The 27,885-nt window shown below is 38.6% G+C and overlaps 1 protein-coding gene across 4 annotated transcripts in view; it reads right to left on the bottom strand.

Annotated features, from left to right (window-relative positions):
- LOC106081529 (uncharacterized) overlaps positions 1-27,885 on the bottom strand; it is a 500,989-nt gene that overhangs the window by 17,721 nt on the left and 455,383 nt on the right. For 2 of the 4 annotated variants that reach the window (XM_059370920.1, XM_059370921.1), the window contains 4 exons: positions 20,437-20,643; positions 20,116-20,276; positions 18,100-19,443; positions 6,851-8,408 (listed from right to left, as the gene is read on the bottom strand). In XM_059370920.1, coding sequence (XP_059226903.1) covers positions 6,851-8,408; positions 18,100-19,443; positions 20,116-20,276; positions 20,437-20,643 — 3,270 coding nt within the window. The remainder of the gene's footprint in view (positions 1-6,850; positions 8,409-18,099; positions 19,444-20,115; positions 20,277-20,436; positions 20,644-27,885) is intronic. The other 2 variants (XM_059370925.1, XM_059370924.1) reach the window with 1 other exon arrangement.

Genomic DNA, 27,885 nt, shown 5'->3' with positions numbered 1-27,885 from the left:
ATAACAAGTAAGAAGGCGTTAAGTTCGGCTGGGCCGAACTTTGCATACCCACCACCTCGGGTATATATGTAAACCACCTTTCACAAAAATCCGGTGAAAATTGCATACCTTATGTCCCATCGCAGTTATATCGAAATATGTTCCGATTTGCACAAAATACTAATAAGTACAGTAGTTATATCTAAAAATTAACCGATCTGAACCATATACGACACGGATGTCGAAAAGCCCAACATATGTCATTGTGTCAAATTTTAGTGAAATCAGATTATAAATGCGCCTTTTAATGGGGCCTAGACTTTAAATCGAGATATCGATCTACTTGGCAGCCTAAAACCGAGAGATCGGTCTATATGCAGCTATATCCAAATCTGGACCGATCTGTGCCATATTGCAGAAGTATGTCAAGGAGGTTAACTTAACTCACTGTTCCAAATTTCGACGACATCGGAAAATTAATGCGCCTTTTATGGGCCCAAAACCTTAAATCGATAAATCGGTCTATATGGCAGCTATATCCAAATCTTAAACGATAATGGCCAAATTGATGAAAGATGTTGAAGGGCCTAACACAACTCATTGTCTCAAATTTCAGCAAAATCGAGTAATAAATGTGGCTTTTATGGGCCTAAGACCCAAAATCCCCGGATCGGTCTATATGGCAGCTATATCCAAATCTGGACCGATCTGGGCCAAATTGGCGAAGGATGTTGAAGGGCCTAGCACAACTCACTGTCCCAAATTTCAGTAAAATCGGATAATAAATGTGGCTTTTAAGGGCCTAAATCGGATGATCGGTCTATATGGGCTATATTAAGATATAGTCCGATATAGCGCATCTTCGAACTTAACCTGCTTATGGACAAAAAAGGAATCTGTGCAAGTTTCAGCTGGATATCTCTATTTTTAAAGACTATAGCGTGATTTCAGCCGACAGACGGACGGAAATGGCTAGATCGTCTTAGATTTTTACGCTGATCAATGAATATACCCCCATCCTTCGGTGGTGGGTATAAAAATTAATTTATGTTTGTTTGTTTGTGTGTATGTTCTGTATAGACTCAAAAATGGGTGAACCGATTTTCTTGAAATTTTCACAGATAATGCGTTATGGACCCGTGGTGAAAATAGGTTACTTAATTTTTTTATATCCGTGGGGGGCGAACCCTCCCCCTTACTCTAATTTTGAGAAATGCCAGGTCTTGAAGATGGGTGGTGCGATTTTAGCGAAATTTCGTGTGCTCTCTTATATTAACCTATTTGATGTACAAATTTCGAATGGGGTAGGGAAGCCGCCCTACCCCCAAAAACCCACCAAATATATATATTGACCAATCACGACCATATGGGTCTCCAATGAAAGGTATTTAAGATAAGAAAACGTATCTGATGTTCAATTGCCGGACCAAGTGTTTGGAGGACCATCCCAACCCCCAAAACAACCCTAAATCTGACATATTTACCCACTATGGCAATATGGGACTTAAACGAAAGGTATTTGCGAGTATAATACGAATTTAATATCCAAATGTGGGATCAAGTTTTTGGGGTTCATCCCTTCTTCAAAACACCTCTAAATAGGACTTATTTACTGACCCCGGCAATATGTGAGAAGAATACGAATCTAATATCAAATGTGGAACCAATTGTTTGTGGGGCCGCCCCTCCCCAAAAACACGCCCCAAGAGGAGAAATGCAATATGGCTCTCACCATAGCAATGTGGGTCTCAAATGAAAGGTCTTTGGGAGTAAAGCACTAAACTGATATAAATATTCGGGAAGAGTGTATATGGGGCCACCCCACCCCCATAACATCACCTAAATAGGCCAAGTCAATGAGTGGTCGCCCCATCCCCCAAAACACCCTCCACGTGTTTGCCGACTATGGAAATATGGGGCTCAAATGAAAGATTTTGGAGAGTAGAGCACGGGACCAATTTTCTGGTAGTTTACCCCTTTCCAAAAACAGCCACAAACAGCAATTATTTACTGACCATCGCAATATGGGGCTCAAACAAATGTATTTGGGAGTAGAATACGAATCTGATATTTAAATGTGGGACCATGTATTTGGGACACCGCCCCGTCCCCAAAAAAATACAAATTTATCGACCATGGCCATATGTGTCTCAAATATAAGGTACTGGAGATTAGAAAGCGAATTTAATAACCAATTTTTCGGCCAAGTGTTTGGAGATATAAATTTTCTATTTTCGTAGCATGGTATTCACCTAAAGCTCTTGAATTGCCGAAAATAAATATTCGAAAGATAATTTTGTTCCATATAAAGTAAAAGAAGGCGCAGCGGAGCGGCTCGATTCAGTTGGGCGCCTAAATCGGGCGATTTAACGCCTTTAGACTACTTTTGTGGGACTATGTTAAAGCTCATGTCTATACAGCCAAGCCTGCTTCAATTGACGCATTGGATTAAATGTAGATGCGATTAATGCTTAATGATAGATAAAATTTTAGACAAACATTTTTTTCCTCAAATTTCTCAAATCACAAAGCAAACATTAAACTCTTTCAAGTTACCCCATACGTTAACTAACTGCAAAAGGTTTTTACATTTTATTTGCAAATTGCTAACCTCAGGTGTTAAATTCCTCCGGAGGTTACAACCAATCTTGTAGGCTGACTTCGTATTTTTTGATTTGCGAAGACATTTGTAAACCGATTTTTTACTTATAGAAAGATTCAGATTGTTTACAAAATTCACAATAATTTTGCTGCATAACGTTTTGAAATACAATTATTCAGTCAAATCTTGTGCGGGCTAGAAATCAATAATTGTAGAAGCAGCATATTTTGCTTCGATGTCCATGGAAATGGCGATAAGACACTTGCAATAAAATCGATAAACCGATCTTTATTACCAGGAACAGGCAGGAGGTACTAGACATTACCATTGTATCGGAAGATATAAGCCCAAGACTATGCGACATGGAAGTGTTCTGAACGACCACAGCTTCTCTGATCATCGTTATATTAGTTCCAGTCTTGGAGAAAATACTGCAGAAGTGATCCCTCGGCTCAAATTCTGCACGTCTATATCTTCTAGACCAGAAAAGGAAGTGGAAACTGCGGAGGATATAGACATAATGGCCAAGCGGATCACGAAGGCCCTAAATGACTCGCTTGTGTCAGCACGTCCTAGAGCAAAGCCAAGGAGCAATCAGCAACCGCCATGGTGGACCCCAGAGCTGGTTGGTCTAAGGAGGACTGCAGAAAACTCTTCAGAGCGAAAGCCACAAGAGCACCACACGATTGGGATATCTATAAGAAAATATAAGGGCGAGCTAAAAAAGGCTCAGAACAAATCCTGTGTGGAATTCTGCAGCTCCGTGGAAAGTAAATCTAAAGCCTCTAGGCCTGTCCTCGAGCCCTATTACGGTGCGGTATATTCAGAAGTTAGAAAATGTATGGACAATGTCTAGTGAGGAAACACTAAAACTACTCGTTGATACATATTTTCCGGGAAATTCTCCAACGGACAACGTGGCGCCAGCAGAAGTTGTAACTGGTATGGATTCGTCGGAAGTTATTGGGAAAATTGTGTCTGAGTCAAAAATCCTTTGGGCGAAAAGAAGTTTCGACTCCTTTAAGTCGCAAGGCCCTGATAATGTATCACCGGTTGAATTACAAGTTATGTCTGATAGACTGGATCCTTGGGAAGATATACCACACGGAGACGAAAGATTTTCGTCTTATTTGTCTGTCATCCTTTATGCTGAAGACTCTTAAGAGATTGATAGAATCGTATCTTAGGGCAAAGATCCCTGGAGATCGCCTGTCTCGACAGCAGCATGTATATGGTAAAGCAGCATGCATATAGAAACAGCTCTTCACGACCTAGTCGGCTACATAGAGGGTTCTCTCGCTGTCAAGGAATATACAATATGAAAAGGAATATACAATATGAATATACAATTGAAAATGCCTTCAATAATGTAAAACCGACGTCAATCAGAAATTATATTAATAACTTACTTACTAAAAGATGCATTACGGCAGGCTTCGGATCTGTGGATCTAAAAAGATGGATCAGCAGAGGAACACCTTAAGTAGGTGTACTGTCTCCTCTACTTTGGAATATAGCCATTAACAATATATCATTGTCTCTGTAAGAAAGCGGTGTAAAAGTGGTATGCGGATGGCGTGGCATTTGCAGTTAGTTTAAAGTTTCCCAATTTTCTTAGAGATATACTTCAGGAAGCTTTACGTGTAATAGCGAAGTGGGCTGCCGAAAAATGTCTAGGTGTAAATCCGTACAAGGCAGAAGTAGTTCTTTTCAGCAGGAGATTCAAGTTACCTACAGTGGCGCCTGTCTCCTTGGGAGTAGAGAATGTTACATTTACAGAAAGCGTAAAGTGCCTGGGTGTTTTGCTAGACAGGAAATTGAACTTCAAATCCAACATTTTGGAAAGGGCTAAAAAGGCCATTCTTGCCCTATACACCTGAAAGAGAGCCATTTGTAAAAGTTGGGGGCTTAGAGTATGCGTGGCGGACTGGGTAGTTGTCAGACTGAAGAAATCGTGGTGACAGGTCTAAAGGTAAGGACTTTTGCAGAAGCTGTGAGGAAATTGAAGAAGAAGAGGCTATAGAACACCTTCTGTATATGTATCCCGCATTGGCAGTCAGAAGGAGTTCCACTTTTGGTTCACATTTCTTTGAGAACCTGTCTGATTTGGGAGATGTGAACGTTCGCAAGTTGTTGGGCTTTTTTAAGCGATCTGGATAGTTCAACGGTAGGAACTAGAAGGCATCTTCCTTCCTCTGTTACTGTGGTATCACAATGGACGAAAACGTCTGAGAGGGTCAGATGGCAGACTGCCACTTAAACCTAACGTAACAAAAACCGCCCTCGACTGTCGCAGATCTCTCAACGATAAGGCAGAACAGTTCAAAATTCACCTGTTCTGGGTGCCGGGCCATAAAGATATCCCAGGGAATTGCAAAACTTGCGAGACTAGAAACTACCGTACACACTCCATGGAAACTGGAATCTGTGGGTACACCTCTAGCGATATGTAAGCTTCGTTTTCAAGATCAGGCCCGAAGGGCAACGAATGATATGTGATCACAAAGAGGAAGGTGTGATCATTCCAAAACTTTGTGGCCTAATCTAGACTTGAAGAGGTCTACCGCTTTGCTGTCACTGGCTAGAACAGACGTCTTAGTCATTGTATCTGTCATGACAGGTCACTATCTAATCGGAAATCGTGCTGACAGACTGAAGGTTGCCAGTAAGGACTTTTGCAGTGAGGACATCGAAGAAGAAGAGACTTTAGAACACCTTCTGTGTGTGTGTCCCGCACTGGCAGTCAGAAGGAATTCCACTTTAGGTTCACATTTCTGTGAGAACCTGTCTGATTTGGGCGTGTGAACGTTCGCCAGTTGTTGGGCTTTTTTAGGCAATCTGGGTGGTTTAACGGTAGGAACTAGAAGGCATTTTCCTTCTTCTGTTCCTGTGGTATCACAATGGACGAAAACGTCTGAGAGAGTCAGATGGCAGACTGCCACTTAAACCTAACGCAACCTAATAGTCCAGAGCAGACCAAATTTGGACATAAATGGTTGTGATATAGAACGATCAGCCTTTTTGGGGCCTTAAGCCCATAACAGGCGCATTTATCGCACGATTTCATAGAAATTCGGAACAGAGAGTTTAATTGGGCCTGCCGACATCTGAATCGAATATGGTTCAGATCGGACAATATTTGGATATACATGGCCATATAGAACGATTTTCCGATGAAATATTGAACAGAGAGTTGGACTAGGACACCTGATAGCCGGACTTAGTATGGTTCACATTGGACCGTATTTAGATGTAGCTGCCATATAGACCGATCTGCTGTGCTAGGATCTTACGCACATTAAAGGCTCATTTATTATGCGATTTCGCTGATATTTAAAACTGTGTCAAATCGGCCGATATTTGGATATACATAGTAGAGTTAAAATAAAATAGGATAATAAATATGTCATATGTATTCGTTAGCGTTTATGTAGTAAGCACTCTTGTTATTTGGATAACATTACACTAAAGATTACCAATTACACAGAATTTCATTTTCCAAATTGTTTTAGTAGAATGTTCACAGTATTAAGTTTAAATTATTCTTTGTTTTATGGATTTAAGTGCACAGGAAATATAAATACAAAAAACAATTATTTAAAAATACGGTTATATGAAAATAAAAATTGACAAAATTTTAGTTTGAAATTATCCTTCATTTTATATCATAAGCTTTGAAAAATGCAAATTTTGCCCATGAACATTCCATTGAGGAACAGGGGCAAACTTCTCACATATCAGTGAGTGCTGTCCGATTCCAGGTTTAGCTCAACGTTAGAGAGCCTCTTTTTTATAGTCGAGTCCGAACGGCGTGCCGCAATGCGACAGCTCTTTGGGGAGAAGTTTTGACATGCCAAAGTATCTCACAAATGTCGCCAGCATTAGGAGGGGAAAACCACCTGTGGCGGACATGTTAACCTCTGCGCTATGGTCATAAACTTTGTAGATTTAAATATTTGTTGATTGAGTTATTAACTTTTTAATTTTTTCAAATTTCAATTTTTATTCAAAAAGTCTCAAGGTTTCCTGCACACTTCATAATAAACACAAAAAAAAAAAACATGTAAGTAGACAACATTCAAAATTTTGGTTTCCACATACTAAAGAAATTGCACAAGTGTAAAACATACATATGTAAAGAACACATACACCCATCGCTCATAACATGGTTCAAAGGATTTGTTCAACAAAAGCAATGCAAACCAAAAACAAAATTCATAAACGGAATTGCAACGAAAGTTAGAGAACAAACGAAAGACATTTACTTACCATATTGAGATACCCTTGATTCATCACGATAAGCTTGTGGCCTATTGTCAACCTCACTGCATCCTTGTTGGTAACCGGAACGGTAGCCCATGGGCGAGGCCGATCCATTGACTAGATGGGCACTGGAGTTGCCATATTTGTGCATGTCGTGGCTCATGTTTTCGGAGAACTTTTGGGTCTTTTGCACAAACGACGAGCTCATGCTTTTGCCCTGGCGCTCGGCTTGTGATTGCCAGTCGCCACCACCGACAACGCCATATGCCCTTGGTGGTGAACCTACCTTGAGGTTCATGTCATCGCGTGGGAAGCTTGTGGGTAGCCCCATGTCGTAAGTATTCGTTTGGTAATATTGCTGATGAGAACGCATCGATGAATTACGATTCAAGGATTGAGTGCGATTCTGTAGGCCAATGTTGTTGGCGCGATCACGGCGAATGGTATTCACATCCACTTGAATTTTGGTGGGCATCTCTGGACCCCTGTCGAATTCCATGGGCGAGAGAACGCGCTCATAGGTGCGTGGCAAGCTGTTGGACCTGCTGCCGTGGGGTGCCTCAACGTGGCGATAGTGCATGGGTCCCGAGTGGCCATGAGGTGTCCAGAGGGGAGCAATGCGCACTTGGTCGATGTGCGAGTACATGCTGCTGCCTTCGCGGAACTGGCCAGCGGTAAACTTGGTGGGGGTGGCTGGTGGTGCCATACGCTGATAACCAGGAGACCTGCCTCGGGGCGAAGGTGTGGGAGTATAGGGCAATTGCTCCATTGGTTGTTGGTATTGTGATCCCATATTGCTGTTGTTGTTGTTGTTGTAGTTTTGGCTATCATAATGCATGACGCGTTGGGTCTGCTGCATATTGACCATGCGTTGGCAAGTTTCCGAGGATTCCTTCATCTGCATGGAATTCTTGGTCTCAGTGGCCATCAGAGGCACATGCACAGGCGAGCTGGCAACGGCATTGTAGTACATGCCAGGTGGAGGGGCCACACCACGAGGTTGCTTGAAGTCCTTGGGTATGGGCTGGGGTGGTGGAGCAAAGGTTTGCTGTTGCTGGGCGGCAGCGGCCAAGAACTTAGCAGCCACTGGCTTAGGCTTGCACATCGTTTGCTGTGTATGCGTTTGGCTAAATTGTTTGCTTTGTTGTTGTTGATAAGTGCCAAATTGTCTTGGCTTAGCAGCATAAGATGGGGCCGATGTCGGTGGAGTTGGTTCGAATTCCATGGGTGAGGGGGTGACCACAACCACAGGAGATTTATGACCATTTACAGCTGGCTTGGCCACCGGAGTCGGGGGATGAACTACACGGTAGCCCTTAATTTCATTTTCGGAAGCACGAGAAACGGAACGGAAGCGTTCATCAATTTCACTGCTATAGTCGCTGTATTCGGCTGCCGGAGTCTTACGTTGAGCCGGAATGGGGCTGGGAGCTGGGACGGGTTTGTAACCCATCGAAGGTGGTTGTTGGTAAACCGGTTCGGGTGCAAATGGCTTGGTAGCACCACCAGTGGTCGAAGACATGTTGTAGGACACATTCTTGGTCATGGATGTTACAGAGTAACCCTTTACAAAATAGAAAATTGGAAATGAGCTATTATTACTCCATGGCCTTGGCTGGGGTTAACACCACAAAAACAAACATGGTTAAAACTTAGATATTTAAATGTGTAGTGGATTAGAAATTGGTTTTCTACAATTGTTTTGGGATTAATCATACATAGACAAAAATAAGATAAGGACATGGGGGCATTCACACATGCCTTAATGTTAAAACATTCATTAAAAAAGGTTTTATCGTCATCTTCATAAAGGAGCCAGGGAACGCAAATAGTCAACAGAGAGTGAGAGAGAAAGAGTTTTAACATTTATGTGTTTAAAGTTCTATGTTCAAAGAACCATCATTCATCTATGTGTACAAGATATTCTCTTAAATTCAATTGTAGTTACATCGAAAATTCGAATTACCGATAATGTTTTGTTGTTGTTGTTGTTAAATTTGACCACGAAAAAAAGGATATTGTAAAGGATGTCTTGTAGTACTAGGTGATGCTTAAGGCACGTTTAAACTGTGCTATATTGTTAAGCAATATTTTATGGCATGAGTATTGAGCAATGAGATGACGAGATATCAGTCCAATTCAATTGTTTAAAGAAGGATACATCTTATTATTATTTTTAAAAAGTTTGAGCACATAATTAACAATTATTGCTTGGCATAAACGCACCTTTATTCATATTTATTTTGTGGGAAAATTATGCCTTGGCAGGAATTCGAATTTTCGATTCTTTTTTTGTGATAATAAAAAATAACCGAATTTTCGCTTTTATGAACATTTATGGATGAACACTGAGTATGAGCATTGATTTGGAGAAGTGAAATTCTGATTATGAAAAATGTACCAAAAATGCTTATCTTGTCTGTTGATATTGGAAAATGATATGGGAAAAATGATTATGAAGATGGATCGTTGACGCAATAAATGACATGACATCATATGAAAGCCATGATTGTAATGACTTAATGTTCTCTTATTGCTATAAAATAACCAATAAGATAGAATAAAGTGTTTCATACGACCAAATGTGTATCGAGTCAATAAATAATTTTTTTTCTCTATATAATTTTTCATATTCTATGAACGTTTAAAACAATGAGATTTGATTTGAATTGATTTGAATTTGTTTGAATTAATTTTTTTAAGATTTACTTTGTAAGAACGATCCATCTATTTAAGACGTTAATTTGTCCATAACATTCGGGCAGCTTAAAAAATTTAACTTGAAGAATAGAGCGTTATACATTTTTGCTATATTAAAAAACAAATTGGTAAGGACACTATCATAAAATATTGCTTGAAAATAAACATCTCAATGAAGACAATTGTTAAACTGCCTCTTGTACCTTAGTACCTGGTTGAAAACGAAGTGAAAAGGTTGCCAAATGATTGGTTTATTTGTGTTGCCGACGCCATTAGTTTCGTTTTAATTGGAATAATCTGGTATTACTGAAAATAATAAAACTATAATAGTAAAAACTCACATTAGATATTTTTAAAGTTTTTTTGATGGCAAAGAAACTCTTCCCCAAGTGAATTGGAATAGACAGAACTCACTTAAAACGGTAGAAAAATTGAATAAAAACTAAATTTGTTAAGTTTTTTGGACTAACCACCTTTCAGAAAATAAAAAATTTTTACTAGTTGGTTTTGTTGTATTAAATTGTGTTATTGCCATTTGGTAACGCCACAAACTAAGCAGAAAGTTTTTTTTTCAACTTGAATATCCCAACTCTATGGGCCAAAAGTCCAAAAGTTCTTTCAAGAGTAAAGCATACGATTGGACTATGCTTCTTAAAATTAGTACGAAACCATCACTAGCTGCGAAGAAGTCTGTTACTGAACCTACTATGTTCGAGGTCATCCAGATAAGCCTCCACCGTAGCGAGACATTAACATACCCCCTGATGGATATAATCAGAGAAGGCAAGGTCCATATTGCTTTAATTCAGAATTTAGCCATCGATGACTAGTTATAAAAGTTTAAATTATTCCTTTTCATCAGAATTGCCCTTCTACTCTCCGACACCACCAGCGACGGCGGAGCTGCTACGACTGATGAGGAAAGCAAAACAAACAGGAAATGAAGTACATGTTAGGTATCATGGCAACTCTCACCACATTTTGTGGGATAGTACCATTAAAAAGCAGGAACAAGGTCAGAGTGAATACCAACGACCAAATAACACTCAATATACACTGCGGTTCATTAGGATAGAACCAGTGAATTACTGGCTGAAGGAAGCGGCTTATCTTAATATGGGGGCCCTTGGAATTTATCTTATAAAGTTTGTGAAACGAATGACACTCACTGATACCACTAACAAAATTTTGCTCCAAATTCCGTATAACGGCAAATTTACATCATTTAGGGCGGAAATCAGAATATTTGCTGTTTTTAAGTGGTTAATCACGATATAACCACATTATGTTTTTGCCTACCCACATCATCTTTATGAAATGAATATCGAAGCTTGAGAAAGTAATTTTGCATTAAAAATTGGTGGAAACAAATTCTTCAGTTAACCGGAAATGGTGAAAAATGGAGTATACCACTCCAAAACATATTCCTACTGCAAAACCACCAGAAAAATCGGACGGAGTCATAATGTATTTATGCATTTTATGAAAAAGGGGAAAGATATGGTACAAATTCCAAATGAAGTACATTAGCGGGGGGCGATTAGTATGGAAGGAAAAAATCTTAATGGGCCCTTCACGTTTCTGATTCTTGGGATTATACTGAGCAAAAAAGTCAGCAAGACCATACGTCTACGGTGAAAATCGAGTCTCCAGATTTTGACTTGCAGCCAAACCATTGAGTTTTCGATCCGATTCTGAGACGAAAATTGTAGCCATCGCAAAAGCATTGGAACGCTCTTTCAGGCAGTTTAGACATTTTTCCAATTTCCAATCCAATGGCAGCCGGTTGTACGTACCGGATTGTCCTGATGGAGTCTTTCATCGGCAAGGGCTGCGGCCTCAAATATTCTGATTTCCGCCACAAATGACGTAAAGTTACCGTTATACGGAACTTATACAGAACTTAGAGCAAATATTTGATCGTGGTGTCAGTGAGTGCCATCCGTTTCTCAAATTCTATAAAATAAATTCCAAGTGGGGTTTATTGGAATGTATATAGCACACGGCTCAAGGAATACATTATGATTATCAGGGCAGCAAAATGTACCCCCTAAAAGCTTTTCTGCCAACAGGTCAATTGTGTTAATGACTCCGCCAAGATGAATAAGCTTCGCTCAAAAACCCATGCCCAAACTGAAACGTTAGTAGACGACATGGGAGTAAGAGCGAAGACAACGAAGGACATGTTGAGGCTTTTGATGAAATGCATTTTCCACAGGATACGACGAGACTCGTGGAGACATCCGAATCTCAGAGCAATCGAAGGCTTATCATAATAGACTTAATGGTAAAGCAAGCCTTGTGGAGCTTCTTCTTCTGATGGAATAATTCTTTACCACAAAAGGAGGCGGGATACCTGGCGCCGGACTTACATGTATTTCGAAAACCTCGCAGAAGGCAAGAGCAGTATTTATACTCAAGCCTGGCGAGACAAGTTATGCGACATGATATTGCTCCGATACATGCAGCATGCCTATGCCAAAGGAATGTCAGTAGAGACTGCCCTGCAGACGGTTGTGCATAAATTAGAAGAATGTTTTAATGCCAAGACGTGCACATTTGCGGAAGACAATATCATCGAGGGGGCTTTTATAAATGTGAGGACCAGCGCACTGATCCAATCCTTAGATCTGTACCAGGTGGGTCTTAGTAAAAATCTAAGGCGATTCTGACGTGTTCGTCCGTCTGTTTGTTGAAATCACGCTACCGTCTTGAAAAATAAAGATATTGAGCTGAAATTTGCACAGATTGTTTTTTTTTACCAAAGGCAGGTTATGTTCGAAGATGGGCTACATCTTGATATAGCCCCTATAATGACCGTATGCCTATGTAAGGTCTTAGTCCTTAAATTTATTATTCGATTTCGGCGAAATTTGGGACGGTGAGTTGTGTAAGGCCTCTCAACATTCTTGTTCAAAACGGCTCAGATCGGTCCAGCTATAGACCGGTCTCCGATTTAGGGTGTTGGGCCCATAAAGGCGTATTTATTGTCCGACATCGCTGAAATTTGGGAGAGTAAGTAATGGTAGATCCCTCGACATACTTGTTTAATTTGGTCCATATTTGGATATACTTGCCACATAGACCGAGGTTAAGGTTTTGGGCGCGTAATAGGCAATAAATGCGCCGATTTCGCAAAAATTTGGTAAAGAGAGTTGCGTTAGGCGCCTCAACTTCCCTGATACGGCCCAGATATAGCTGGCATATATACCAATCTCCCGATTTTAGGTTTTAAGCCCATAAAAGTGCATTTATCAACCGTTTTGGCTGAATTTAGGCACAATGAGTTGCGTAAGGCCATTCGATATGACTGCCATATTCGATGTAACTGCGATATAGACCGATCTATCATTTCAGATCTTGTCCCCAGAACAGGCGTATTTATTGTCCGATTTCGCTGAAATTTTGTATAGCGAAATGTGTAAGGCTCCACATCACCCCAGATCGGCCCAGATATGGATACAGCTGCCATGAATTTATTAACCGATATTTAGCACAATGAGTTCTGCCATTCATACCGATCTCCCGATTTAATTTCTGGGGACAATAAGAGCAAGTTTATTAGTCGATTTCGTTGAAATTTTACACAGTCATCCCTATTAAGCTCTTCGACATTTGTGTTCAATATGGCTCAGATCGGTCTATAGTTCAATATTGCTATCATATACATATACCGATCTCCCGAATTAAGTTCCTAGGGTCATAAAAGGTGAATTTGTTAACCGATGCATTTGGTACATAAGTTGTGTTAGACCCTTACATAGCCTTCCTAAGTATGGTGGAGTTCGGACTATATTTAGATATAGCAGCTATAGGTTCGTAAATGATGCATTTTTCTCCGTATTATGATGAAAGGTAGTTTATAAATATATATTTATCTGAAGTGGTGGGTGTCCAAAGTTCGGCCTGGCCCAACTTAATGTAAAAAGGCATTGATTTCCAAACTGTATAAATTTTAACTGAACTATCGAATGTTGATGTACTTTGTAAATTTTGTCCCGAATCTATTGTCTATTACAATAAATATCGACGCTAAAATGCCTTCATAAATCGCAAAATACAAAGCCAGTTTCGGCCATAATTTCGAAATATAGAAATTAAAAGTTGAATATCCCTGAAACCAGAAGAGATATTGTTGAACCTTTTTTGTATGGATTTTGGAGCACTATCCAGTTTTGGAAATCGAACCACAAATCAAGATTTAGCAGCCCGAACAATTTGTGAAATGGCGAGGTGACCAACTTTATGGCTCTGCCGCACCACCGCGGACCCTGAAATTTCAAAGAGTTACCTCTATTCGATCTTAAATGGCATGATTTTTAAAAGTTTTTTCGATTTCATCCCACTGAGCGTGGTATTTTTTAGATATGGGGCTAGAAAAACCTTTACCCTTCAATCAACATTACTTTATTGAGTTATAATAAACAACTATTTTAGCATATTGAGAAAGACGACGAAGCCAATTACGGCACTATAGCGTGGAAATTTCCCTTTATGAATGGGCTATAAAAATCATAGAAATCAACGTCTTCAACTTATTTTGTGGTGTATATAAGAAATCGTCCCTTTTTTGACGAGCGTCATGGGATTGTTGATAGAAGGAGTGAACGACTAGTAACTTACAAATGAAGAGTAATGTTTTTAAGAACTTTATTCATACCAACACTAGTTTTGTCAGCTCAGCTGTTTTTATGTCTTTATGTTATTGCCAAACTGCAGATTGCTGAATCTTATTTGAAAAAAAATTATGTTCTGTTCAGAAAGTGCTGTGAGCATTCCTGCTATTTTAAATATATGGACGAAGCTCATTGGGGATCCAAAATTGGAATCGGTGTGAACCTTCGGTGAAACAGCTACGAAAACTTTACCAAATAAATTATCAAAATTAAAATAATTCCTGACACTTAACTGCAGTGATGTCAAGGGAAGTAATTTAGTTCCGTGAAGTAATGTAGCAGTTCTAAGTGTCTCTCAAAAGACTATACAGGCGTAATTATTAGTTACATGTAAAGATTAATTTTCGACATATTCGTAGCTTTAGTTCAAAACTATTTTGCATTATCACTAAAGATAGTTTTCTTGGAAGTAACATTTTTTTTGGTGTTCAACAGATGTTTTATTTTCAGACAATATTTATGTGTAGTGTATTTATGTTTATCGCAAATTTCATTATCGATATTCGAATTTTCGAAAAAAATTGTATTCAAAGCTAACGAATTTTTCAAAGAATCAAATTTAAGAATATTTTTTTGTTTTCTATATATTTTTCTTTGACTAGAGTTCGCGAACCGTAGCCCTTTAACGACAAAATTTAAAAAAAAACAAAAACATAAAACAAACATTTAATAGAAACATTAAAAAAAACACATCAATTAATAAGAATTAGTCATTGTTTTAAAGCATTCATTCAGTGTATACAAATTTTGTTATACATTGTTCAGGGAATAGAGGAAAGGTATATTGTTGAATTAGGGAAATATGGGAAAGATTATACAACTTTGGAGATTTGTGGTGAGGGGTTGGGAGGAATTTACTTATTAGTTGTTGTTGTGAAATACAATTGTTGTACAATCATCGACATTTGTTGGTTGTCACATATAACACATAGGACACGTATAATTAGATACAGAATATACAAATAGGACATGTATAAGAGAGAGAAAAAAGTTTTTCAAAATCAGTCGAGGCTGACAGTGAACGATAGAGATACCCTACATTCGAAAAGAAATCATTATGTTAATAAGACAGATTTTAATAGAATTGAATGTTGAAATAAGAAAAGGTCAACTACAACAAAGCGATATTTAATACACATTTCTCTATGATCTAAATTTTAAACATTTGGTTACCTCAAGATTCTTCATTTTGAATATTTCATATTAACATTAAGTTTTAATTTTTATTTTTTCGTGACCATCGGAATGAATATTTTTTCAATAATGATTTCTTATACAGAAGCAAATATACGTTTTGCGCTAAATTTGTTCGGCTTTGCAGCTGAAAAATATCCGATTGTATGAATTATTTAAAGATCGAATAAATTATTTAAAGATCGAATAAATTTAGTGCAAAATGAGTGAATGAGCAGAGCGGCACGCCGCAAACGGTGTAGACTGCAATATGCTTACATTCGAAACTTACTCTTATGGATATCGACGATTGTTTAAAGTAGCAGTTGTGTTTTGCTGTAATAGTTGAATGTCTTTATTTGGTAGAAATATATGAGGTGGAGTAATATTTCTTCTTGCTTGCTTCAATCTAGAAGAGATATCTTTTTGACAAATCCTACTGATGAGTTTGGTGTACCAAACAAAGTCGCGATCTAGGATACCAATCAAATGCTATTGCAAAGCAAAAACACAAATTTTCTGCCTAACTTTAAAAAAGGGGTTTTTGTTCTTCTATTGTATTTGTAATTGAAACAGAGAACACTACGGCCTGCAGCCGGATAATATCCGATTGTATAGAACCAAATAGCTAAAAGATCTTGCGATGAAATAGTTATCTTAGGTAGTTTATATTTGAGTTTAATGGGTAATTTAAATTTAGGTCTAAATGATGTATTGTGGAGCGTATCTAGTATTTTTGTTGTTGAGTTTGTGCTAAACTTCAATTGACTGTAGTTAACATTTAACAACCTACAATATTTTCGAAACATGTTGTAGTATCGACTTGTATGCTGTCAGTTTCGTAGAGACACTGATGATGCATGACTCATTAGACATTCAAGTGAAGTCATGACAACACAATACATTGGGAACATTTACTGGGCCACTCTTAAGCTACGTTCAGATTAGTCAAACATTTGACCCAGCTTGTTTAATCATTTATTCCGAGACTAGCGACTACCTTACACATTCCAGGAAAACTGGAATCTCTAGCGACATGTAAGCTAAGTTTTTAGGATCAGGCCCGAAGGGCAACGAATGATAGATGGTCACATAGAGGGGGCTTTGAGCATTCCAAAATTATGGACTTGAAGAGGTCTACCGCTTTGCTGTCACTAGCTAGAACAGACGTCTCAGTCATTGCGTCCCTAATGGCTGGTGACTGTCTAATCGGAAAACATGATGACAGACTGAAGGTTGCCAGTAAGGACTTTTGCAGAAGCTAAGAGGACATCGAAGAAGAAGAGACTTTAGAACACCTTTTATATGTGTGTTCCGCACTGGCAGTGAGAAGGAGTTCCACTTTAGGTTCTCATTTCTTTAAGAACCTGTCTAATTTGGCCGATGTGAACATTCGCAAGTTGTTGGGCTTTTTAAAGCCATATGGATGGTTCAACGGTAGGAACTAGAAGGCATCTTCCTTCTTCTGTTCCTGTGGTATCACAATGGACGTAAACGTCTAAGTGAGTCTGAAAGCAGACTGGCACGTAAACCTTACCTAGCATATGCCTCAAATATTTTAAATTCGTAAATTTTTGAAATTGTGTCCACATAAGACACATTTATTTGACACAATTTGTTTTTCCGAGAACAAATCAAATAGCATTAACCATTAGATTAAAAAATGCTTTTTATTTGCCATACAATGAAAATTTCCAGAATTGGATTTTACTTGCAGGGCTGCCAGACGTGACGACTTAAGGTCATTTTGACGATTTTTTGTCCAAAATTTGGCACTTTGGCACTTTGACGCTTGACGATTTTCAATTTGAATTTCTTTATAAGTTGACGATTTTGTTTTCGGGATTTATTTGTACTGATATTGACCTCAAATTAGAGGCAAAAAGTTTCGAATTTTCGCTTTGTATGACAAATCCACATTATTGTCCTATTTTAATGTAAAGGGCGATTACATTTAAGGACCGATGTTAATGTTGATAACTTTAACGCATTGATCATATGGGTATCTTTCAAATTCAAATGAAATACAGACATCGGCCATTGAAATGTAATAACCATTTTAATATTATTAGCCCTCCAAACATATTGAAGTCTGAATTCCCTTATTTTGTTGTCGCCTATTTGGTTTTTACAATAAAAATTATATCCTCTTTATAAAAATAATTATATATTATTGAAAAAAAAAAAAAATGAAAACAATTAATCAACCTTCAATATTATTGAAGTAAGTGTATTGATAATCATTCTAGTTGTCTTCCCTCCTTCGGAAAATGCACCATTTAATTAATTTAGACTAATTTATGAGAGTGACGGATTTTTTTCACAGTTTTTTTGCACAATTTTTTTTCAAATTTGACGATTTTTTGCGAAAAAAACCTGGCAGCACCGATTGCTTGTGCTATTCTTTTTATCTATTGTATTACATGTAGGGTATCTCTAGTCGTTATATTTACACATCTTATTATTATGATCCTCATTGTTGCCAACATTCCCAAAAACAAAAGAGATATTGAGAAAAAAAATATACACTCAATAAATGGCAAAAACGGGCACATTCAGTGTAAATGTAGTAGGTAGTTTCATTCCATTTTAGTGCTAATTTACACAAATTGCTAAACATTCACACACACACAAAAAAAATAGGAACTTGAACATCAAAGCGAAGTTCGAAATTCGAATTTGCTGTTGATCAGCAGTATGGCGAACCTTGTCCTCGTGATGATATTTATTCTCGGTGGTGGAATAGCTCTCCTGTTTGTCTTCGGTATCGGCTGCATAACCGTTTGTCTTGGCTCCCGTAGCCTGGAACGATGTCAATGATGTACGGAGGGAGTTTTCATCAGACTCACTGCCACTGCGCTTGTAGCGATCACTTTCGTAATCACTCTCGTAGGGCGTTTGCAACTTGCTGGGAATAACTGGTGGGGGTGGCTTGTAGGTCGGTGCTAGGTTGGGAATATCGGTGGGCGTTAGTGGTGTTACCGTGGGCACGGACTGAGGCAAGACATTGGTGGGTTTGGTCTGTATGAGTTTCTCCTCGATAATCTTCTCCATGGTTTCCACTATGGATTGGCGCTGATCTATGCCAGAGCCCTTGGGGGCAAAACACATTTCTGGGGGTGTGCCGGGTTGTAATTCAATGTCATCGATGGGGGTTTTGGGTCTACCACCGCCTAAGGCCTGTTTTACCAGTGAAGGTGCACTTAGATCATGATTGGAGCCAGCCAGACCCGAGGGATGTGTGGCAGCGGGAGTCCAGAGTTTTTCCATCTTCAAACCTTCCAAAGACGGTTTGGGAGTACCTGCTTTGGGAGGGAATACAGGCACACCACCATGTGGCGGCTCTTTGGTATTGACGGGAATTTCTTCCAGTTGCTTGATTCTTTCATTAATCGGAGGGGGTTTAGTTTTCGTTTCGCCGTCAGAATTGGGTGTGTAATACATTTGAGGAGGCTCACCCCGTCTCAAGGAGTGATCTTCGTACGTAGTGTGTTGTGTATCGGATTTTTGGAAGCTATAGTCTGAGGGCCCACCACTTTGAATGACCTTATCGATTTTTTTGAAATACTCAAAGGAAGATTTCTTCTTCTCGTCCGAATCGATGACCGACATGGGTTCACCGTCGTTCGTGTCTTGGAAGCTAACATGAGGCTTAGGTTGGAACATAGGCGATGCCGTTGTTGGAGCTGAGGGTTGGAAAGGCGTTGGTCCGCTGAAGGGTGTGGGTCCGCTGTAAGGCGCTGCCCCGCCAAAAGGCGTGGGCCCAGCGAAAGGCGTAGGCCCACTGAATGGTGTTGGCACCATATAGGGAGCGGGAGTAAACGTTGGCGGTGGCACTCTACTACCAATGTGGTCGGTCACATCCATGCTGCTAGGTCTTGTCAGACGGTCAGGCAAATCGGAGTAGACAGGTTTATGTTCTAGACGCATGGTTGCCTCGGTAGTGCAACGATGCTCAGTTATAATCTTGGACTCTGATAAGCCATGCATGTCGCTAGCCTTGGTGCTTTCGCTTCTGTGGGTCTCATACGACATTGGTTCCTTGTTAAACTTCAGCCATTCAAGGGTTTAGTAGTTGATCAAGCGATTGAGGTAGCGGTTCAAATCCAGGGGACAATCACAAAAACACACAAACGCACGCACACACATGTGATGTGGTTGGTTGTTTGATTTAGTTGAGTAGGTGGTTCATAGGTGTTTGGTGGAAGGATTTAATTTTTATAAGTGGCAGTAGTAGTGGTAATGTTGTTGTTGTTGTTGTTGGTGGTGGTGTTGTTGGCCATCATATCCATTAGATTGGGTTTGGTTTTTGTTGCATGGTGTTTGTTGTACATTTAGACATTCCGTTTCAGGCAGTTTATATTTCAACAAATTGCGTTGGTTTGGTTTTCGTAAAACATAAGTTATGAGGATTTTTAATCGTTTTATTTATTTTATTTTGAGGCAACGCGAGCGTGATTTAAACACGCGCACATTATGGGAAAAATAAAGAGAAAATGTTTTACAATAAAATTGTGTTGCAGCAAAGGTTTTCAGGAAAGGGAAACCGCACAAGGCTAACCCTCACCTGGACTTAAAAGCTAGTGTATTTTCTTTTACAAATGCCTTAATCTTAATAAAAAGGGTGAGTGAACGTATCTAATGGGCAGTTCATTATCTGTGCTAGTCTTACACTAATGATTTCATTTGATATGACTTGGGTCTTTTCAATTTCAAACTTACTTCAGTGGTGAATGCATCGGGTCTCTCAAAGACAACAGTCTTGACCACCTCTTGCATGCGTTCTGGAGTTGGTTCCAAAACGGCACAGTCCGCTATGCTTTTGGCTTCGCCAGCAGCATTGGTTGCCTTGACCATGTACTTGCCAGAGTCGCTAATAAGGGCTAAGGGGGTTGAATATTTTCATTAAAAAAATGGGTAAAAGTCAGTGTTAAGAAAAAATTATATTTTATTTCCCAAAAGTTGAACGGGAAAAGACAGTAAGATAGAGAGAGAGAGAGAGAGGAGAAAATGTTGCACTATAGTTGTATTATCGCCACTTACCTCTTTCGATGATCAATGTATGGCAATTGCCATTAACCAGGAGTCTATGTTGCGATATTTCAGCCTCATTCAGTGGCTTTTCGTCCTTCATCCAGACGATCGATGGTGGGGGTAAACCAGTGACTTCGACTTCCATGACAATCCTCTCATTCTTCTTCATGACTTGAGCTTGCAAACGCTTGCCAAAGACAGGTGGGAAGATGGACTCTAAAGAGAGGGAGAACAAAAAAAACGAAACATATGTTAATTTTTTTTTTCAATATAACGAAATATCCAACATTCTCTTCTATTTTAGAAATGGAATACAAAAGAAAAAAAAAAAAAAGTAAAATAATCACAATGATTATTTTCGTTTATATTATATCTATTTTTTTAAGGGCTAAAATTGTAGACACTAGACATAAGCCGTCATAACCACCAATCAAAAGTTTCTTTCCATATTGGAAAAAATGGCTTTTAAATTTGTGTCAACATCAATAATAGAGTTAAAACAAGTAATAGCTTGGTAAGTTCGGCCAGGCCGAATCTTATATACCCTCCACCACGGATCACATTTGTCAAGTTTATTGCATAACTCTTTCAATATATATATGAGCTACATCAAGTTATTGACCAATATGGACCATACTTGTCATGGCTATTGGAAGCCACAGAAAAATACCACCTCCAAAATTTCAGGCAAATCGAGTAAAAATTGCCATCTCCAGTGGCTCAGAGTGTCAAATTGGGAGATCGGTTTATATGGCAGCTATATCAGGTTATCAACCGATTTAGACCATACTTAGCATTGTTGGAAGTCATGCCAAAACGATGTATGCAAAATTTCAACCAAATTGAAAAAGAATTGCGCCCTCTAGAAGCTGGACATTGAAAAGCTGCAAACGCAACAAATGGCAGCGGCATACTCCACTCGACTGACCCAATTGGTTGATGAAAGCACTCCTTGTTCCGATGATAAAATGGCGCAGTGGCAAACTATTGCCAACTCCATGGAAAATGCTGCGAAATCCGTACTTGGGTACCGGAAGCCTCCTCCAAGAAACCCATCGTAGGACCAAGAGTGTCGAGATGCTACTGAAGCCAAGAATGCGGCATAAAGAGCAACCCTGCAATCAGTAGCAACGCGCCAGATAAAGGAGAGGTATCGGGAGAAAAGGAGAGAGGAGAAACGTCTATTCCGCAGAAAGAAAAAGGAAATGAAAAGACGTGAGTGTGAGCGAATTGAGATGTACAGGAGTCAGAATGAAGTCCGGAAATTCTACCAAAGAATTAAACATCAAACCGATGACTTTGGTGCAGGCACATCCTCCTGCTGAGGATATGGAAAAAACATTTTAGCCAACTGCTAGTGTCCGACGTTGGCGGCGAAGAGGATACCGCACAACCAATCCCTGATGATGGTATAGAATGTTTACCACCTAGTTAGAATGAGGTCCAAGTAGCAGTGACCCGCCTAAAGAACAACAAGGCAGCAGGAGCCGACGGGTTACCCGCTGAACTATTTAATACAGGAGGCGACACGCTGATAAGGCGTATGCATCAGCTTATCTGCGTAATCTGGCTAGAAGAACCCATACCTGATGATTGAAACCTCAGCATATTATGCCCCGCACATAAGAAAGGAGACAAGACGGAATGTGCCAACTACAGGGGAATGAGTCACCTCTCCATTGCATACAAGATACTCTCGAGCGTACTGTGTGAAAGATTAAAACCCAAAGTCAATGAGATAATTGGGCCCTATCAATGCGGCTTTAGACCAGGTGAATCCACCCTGGACCAGATATTCACACTGCGCCAAATCCTAGAAAAGACCCGAGAAGGACCATCTCTTTGTTGACTACAAAGCAGCCTTCGATACTCCTTTATGTTCAAAGGTATTTAAAGCCATGCCTGAGTTTGGTATCCCTGCAAAATTAATAAGACTCTGCAGGATGACACTTGCTGATACGCGTTCCTCAGTAAGAATAGGATAGAATCTCTCCGAACCATTTAATACCAAACGAGGTTTCAGACAAGGAGACAGCCTATCCCGTGATCTCTTTAATATCCTGTTGGAGAAGATTATACGGGATGCAGATGTGAGTAGATATGGTACACTAATCACAAGAGAACACATGCTACTCGCCTTTGCCGACGACATCGATATCATAGGTTGGTTACCGGAAGTAGTAACTGCAGCCTTAGAAAGAATCGAACGAGAGTCAGTGAAAATGGGTCTAGCAGTAAATGGAGATAAGACCAAATGGATGGTTTCAACTCCCAAAAAGCCTTGCACAACCGAGCAGATAAAGAAAATGGAGAAAGTTAGGAACCTCAACTTTGAGACAGTCAGTAACTTTATCTACCTTGGCACGGCTGTAACCGAAACGAATGACACCAGTTTATATGGTACATGTGAAAGCAGATAAGGCAGTACTTGGAGTATTTGAGAGAAAGATTCTCCGTAAAATATATGGACTAGTTTGCGATAATAGAGAATATAGGTGACGTATGAACCACGAGCTGTATGAAAAGAACGCAAACCGGGAAGACCAAAAGCCCGATGGAAAGATCAAGTGGCGGGAGACACCTCGAAACTTGGTGTCAGAGGTTTTAGAATGAACGCAGAAGATCGAGGCGCATGGAACGCTATTCTACGTTCGGCTTGTGGAACAAATATTCTGTTATAGCCAATTAAAGTAAAGTAAAAGAAGCTAACTCAAGAAGTCTAATCGGGAGGTTGGTTTATATGGCAGCTATATCAGGTTATGAACCGATTTGAACCATACTCAACATAGTTGTTGGAAGTGAAATCAAAACACCACGTGCAAATTGTCAGCCAAATCGCATAAGAATTGCGACCTCTAGAAGCTTAAGATATCTAATCGGGAGATCGATTTATATGGCAGCTATATCAGGTTAAGTACTGATCTTACTAAGCATAGTTGTTGGAAATTATACCAAAACACCACGTGCAAAATTTCAGCCAAGTCGGTGAGGAATTGAGCCCTCTATTTGCTCAAGTAGTCAAGATCCAAGATCAGTTTATATAACAGCAATATATAAACAATGACCGATTTGGCCCATTTACAATCCCAACCGACTTACACTAATAATATATATTTGTGCAAATTTTCAAGCGTCTAGCTTTATTCCTTCGAAAGTTTGCGTGCTTTCGACAGACGGACGGATATGGCTGGATCGACTTAAAATGTCATCACGATCAGGAATATAGATTCTTTATGGTCTTAGACGCATAATTCGAGGTGTTACAAACGGAATGACGAAATTAGTATACCCCCCATCCTATGGTGAAGGGTATAATAATATGAGTATTGTTTATATGAAAATATCATGGCTAGCATGGCAACATGGACTCTGGGAACAACTTTATCTAAGGCATAGTTGGCGATTAGAAAGTCTTTACTCCCTTCATAGTGTAAGTCAGTATTTTTTAGATACTAAATAATGAAGCAACAAAACGTACAGATTTCATTCAGTGGGATTAAACTTTTATATGTTCCCATAAAGATTTGTGTGCTATTTAAACAAATAGTGGTCGTGAAAAAGTTTTGATATTCACCATGAAACACTAGCTTAGTCCCGGCCTTAACATTGTATCAAAAAAAATTGCAAATTTTACAGCTTTAACTGCAACTGGTGCTCGAAAGGTAACTAACTACAATCATAATATTTGACTTCCGGTAGATTCTGCGGCACCAAAGTCAAAGACGAATTTCGATGTCAACCCAAACTAGAAACAAGTTAGAGCGTGCTAAGTTTGGCCGGGCCGAATCTTATATACCCTCAACCATGGATCGCATTTGTCAAGTTCGTCGCTATCTCTTATTAGGCAAACAAAGAATAATGGAAAATAATTGTTATGCTATTGGATATATATAAAGTTATAGTCCGATACGGACCATAAGTAAATTGAATGTTGAAGACCATAGTAGAAGTCATTGTGTAATATTTCAGTCCATTCGGATAAGAAGTCACAACAAAACACTTCACGCTAAATTTCAGCCAAACCGGATGAAATTTTGCCTGACCCTCTAGTGGGTCAAGAAGTCAAGACCCAAGATCGGTTTATATGGATCCATATCAAAACATGGACCGATTTGACCCATTTACAATCCCAACCGACCTACACTAATATGTAGTATTTGTGCAAAATTTCAATCCTCTAGCTTCACTCCTTCTAAAGTTAGCGTGCTTTCGACAGACGGACCGACGGAGATGGCTAGATCGACTTAAAATGTCATGACGATCATCAATATATACACTTTTTAAATATTTGTATGACCTTCACCATAGGATGGAGGTGTACAAACTTTAAATATTGGTTTGAGACCAATATATTAGTTTTTGATCGTCATAACATTTGAAGTCTTTTTAGCCATGCCCGCCTTTCTGTCGTGAAAGGCTGATTGCACTTCATATTGTCATTTATGTCCCATAGACCTTAAATCGGGAGATCGCTATATATGAGAGCTATATCGAAATATAGACTGATATGGATTATATTTGGCTCGGATCTCGAAGGGTCTAACTCAACTCACTGTGCTAAATTTTAGCGAAATCTGTTAATAAATTTGACTTTTATTGGCCAAAGAACTTACATCGGGAGAATTGTTTATACGAAAGCTATATCCAAATAATATCCGATTTAGACCATACTCACTGTGCTAAATTGTATAATTAATATGCCATTTATAGGTGAAATATTTTTAGTCGGGATGTCGGTATTTGTGTCAGCTATATCCAAACGTAGTCAGATTTACAACATACTCAGCGAGACTGTTGAAGGGCATTATTGAACTCGCTGTGCTAAATTTCAGAGAAATCGTATTTCAGAGAAATAATAAGTGCGTTTTGTATAGGTCCAAGTACTTTAATCGGGAGATTGGTCTATATTGAGGCTATATTAAGCTTAATATCTCTATTTTCCTGTTTTAAATACCTTTGTACTGTTGTTGTTCAGTGCAAAGAACAAACCCAAACAAACGGGTTTCCCCGCAGAAGCGGAAAGAAAGAAGGGACAATACTTTGTCATGCATTCCCCATCTACATAGGGAGACCCTAGAACAAAAAACAAACAAACAAATTTGTGAGCTCTTCCCCTTCTTAGCGTTGCAAACGAATGCACAAATCTATAATACAGGTTATTATATATTTGATCACAGTGGTGGTGTAGGGTATAAAAAGAGAATATTATATATCTACTATTTCCATTGAACTTTTACATACAAGCTGATTAAAACACTGTGTCCATAGAATTTCATATGCATTATCAACATTGATTTATATCATCACATAAATGATATTTGGAATGAACCATATATCATTTATGTGTTTTAATTTGGTAATGAAAATGATGCATTCATTCTTAGTGCCATTCCCAAAGTTATGAAAAAGTACTACCTAAAACAATTGCTCATCAGTTTTCTCGAAACTTTCCTTTTGTTACCATGGACTTATATACATATCTGGTCAATGTTCTCAACTGCGGGACTTAGCTGAAAATGTATATGCTATAATCTTGCATTCATATAATAAACAAATACAAAATATATTATTATTCCATTAAGACAAAAAGTTTCGGTTTCGATATTACAATCTTGGGGAACGTACGAATGCATGTTTGATCAAAAAAGGAACAACAAGAATTTGTTATTGGTTTGAAGACTCTAATTAGGATACATATATTAAAATTTTTATTTTCGCTAAATTCTTAGTTTTTTAGACATGTTCTGCCTGCAACTTGATATTTTGGGTACGTCTCTGTTGCCAATTTATAGTTAATTTTAAAGAAAACCAGGAATAATTAGACATATTTTCCACAAAACAATGTCATTAAAATGGAAGGGTTCCACTTGGACCTAGCACCTGTTGCAAGTCTTCAACTAATTACATAAGTGTGTACGCAATATATATATATACAAATTTGACTGCAAAATGGGGTATTCTTTTACGACATCTATTTTCACATGATGTCAGCCCGGTTTTGCTCTACAGCACATACGTACATAAATCTAGTTGGAATTTTTAATAGATTTTGCCTCATATATATGTATATACATTTATTATTATCTATAGGATCATGTATATAAATGTATGTATGTGACAGAAACAAGTATGTACACATGATTGTGAATTTGAAAATATTCTTAACAAATAGCAAACAAATTCTTATTCAATATATATAAAATGGAAGAAACAAAAATATATTCCAACTAAACGAGTAAGCGAGCAGTAAGTATATCTTTTGCAGGCTATATCTGATGGTGAATTTAAATCGGAATAAATATAAATTTAACGCATCATCGCGCAACACTTGCGTTTCATTAAAAATGTTTCGTAAACATCTCTCAACACTGCCAGCAGAAGCGACCAACAACATATTGTCGTTGTCCGCCTCCATGGTGATCTGTTCTTTTTATTTAAATTTTCTTCTTTTTTTTTCAAATATTCAAGCTGAAAGGAAAAAAAAATTGGAAAAAACTGCCATACATTTTGATGGGTTGCTTGTTAGGAGAACATTTCAAGGACACGTGTTAGATATGTGTCTTGGGTTTGACAAAAAAAAAAAAAAAAACGAAGAAAAAAACCTAAACAAGTTGACCACTGTGTGCTGGGTAGTGTTGATGGTGTTGATCATGTTCATCATCACACTGATGATGGCGATCCATAAACATTTCGGGATTTTGTGTCCGAAAACAAGAAACAATTTGTGCGATTTTTTTTTTTTTTTTTCAATTTACTTTTAAAATCCCCCCAAAATGTTGAATAAGAGAATATAATTGGCATTTTGCCAGCAAAGTCTTAAATATATTTTGACTCTGGTGGTTAAGTTAAATTTTTTGGAGATCTAAGGCCCACAAACAAGTGACTGTGGGGAAGTGCATATCAACATCATTTAACTTCAAAGAGGACAAGTTCTTAAAAGCAATACCGATTTGTTGACAACCGTGCACAATGTCAGAGTTTTCCATTCAATGAATCATGGAATATTTAACCACAAAGTTTATTTTGTTTGTGTGTTCACTTACATTTTCCCCCTTTTTTAGATATTTGTTTATGTTTTTCATCATATTTCCACTTTGCTGAAGCCATCTAAAGGCATTCATTCTACACAAAGATGTATTGCCCCCATAACCATGTGTAAATTTGACCCATTTATGATCAGTGCAACACATTAGCTTGAGATAAAACCATTATGCTTTTGTATGGAAAGTATTTTAAGATATTCATTCATAAACAGATGGGTATTTATAGATACCAGCAACAGCAGTAGCAAGACCACATCTATGCTTATCTTTCGATGCTTAAAGAGAGTATCAAGTCTTTTTCTTTAAGCATCGAATGATCAGTTCAGGGGTCGTATGTTCGCTTCCCACCAGAGACTTTGATCTGTCATTTCTGTGGCAACATTATATGCACAACCTGTTTACCTTTTCTAACCTA

The sequence above is a fragment of the Stomoxys calcitrans genome, chromosome 1 (assembly GCF_963082655.1).
Source record: "Stomoxys calcitrans chromosome 1, idStoCalc2.1, whole genome shotgun sequence".
NCBI lineage: Eukaryota > Metazoa > Arthropoda > Insecta > Diptera > Muscidae > Stomoxys > Stomoxys calcitrans.
The sequence above is the reverse complement of the archived record's forward strand: the minus strand, read 5'-3'. Positions and strand labels throughout refer to the sequence as shown.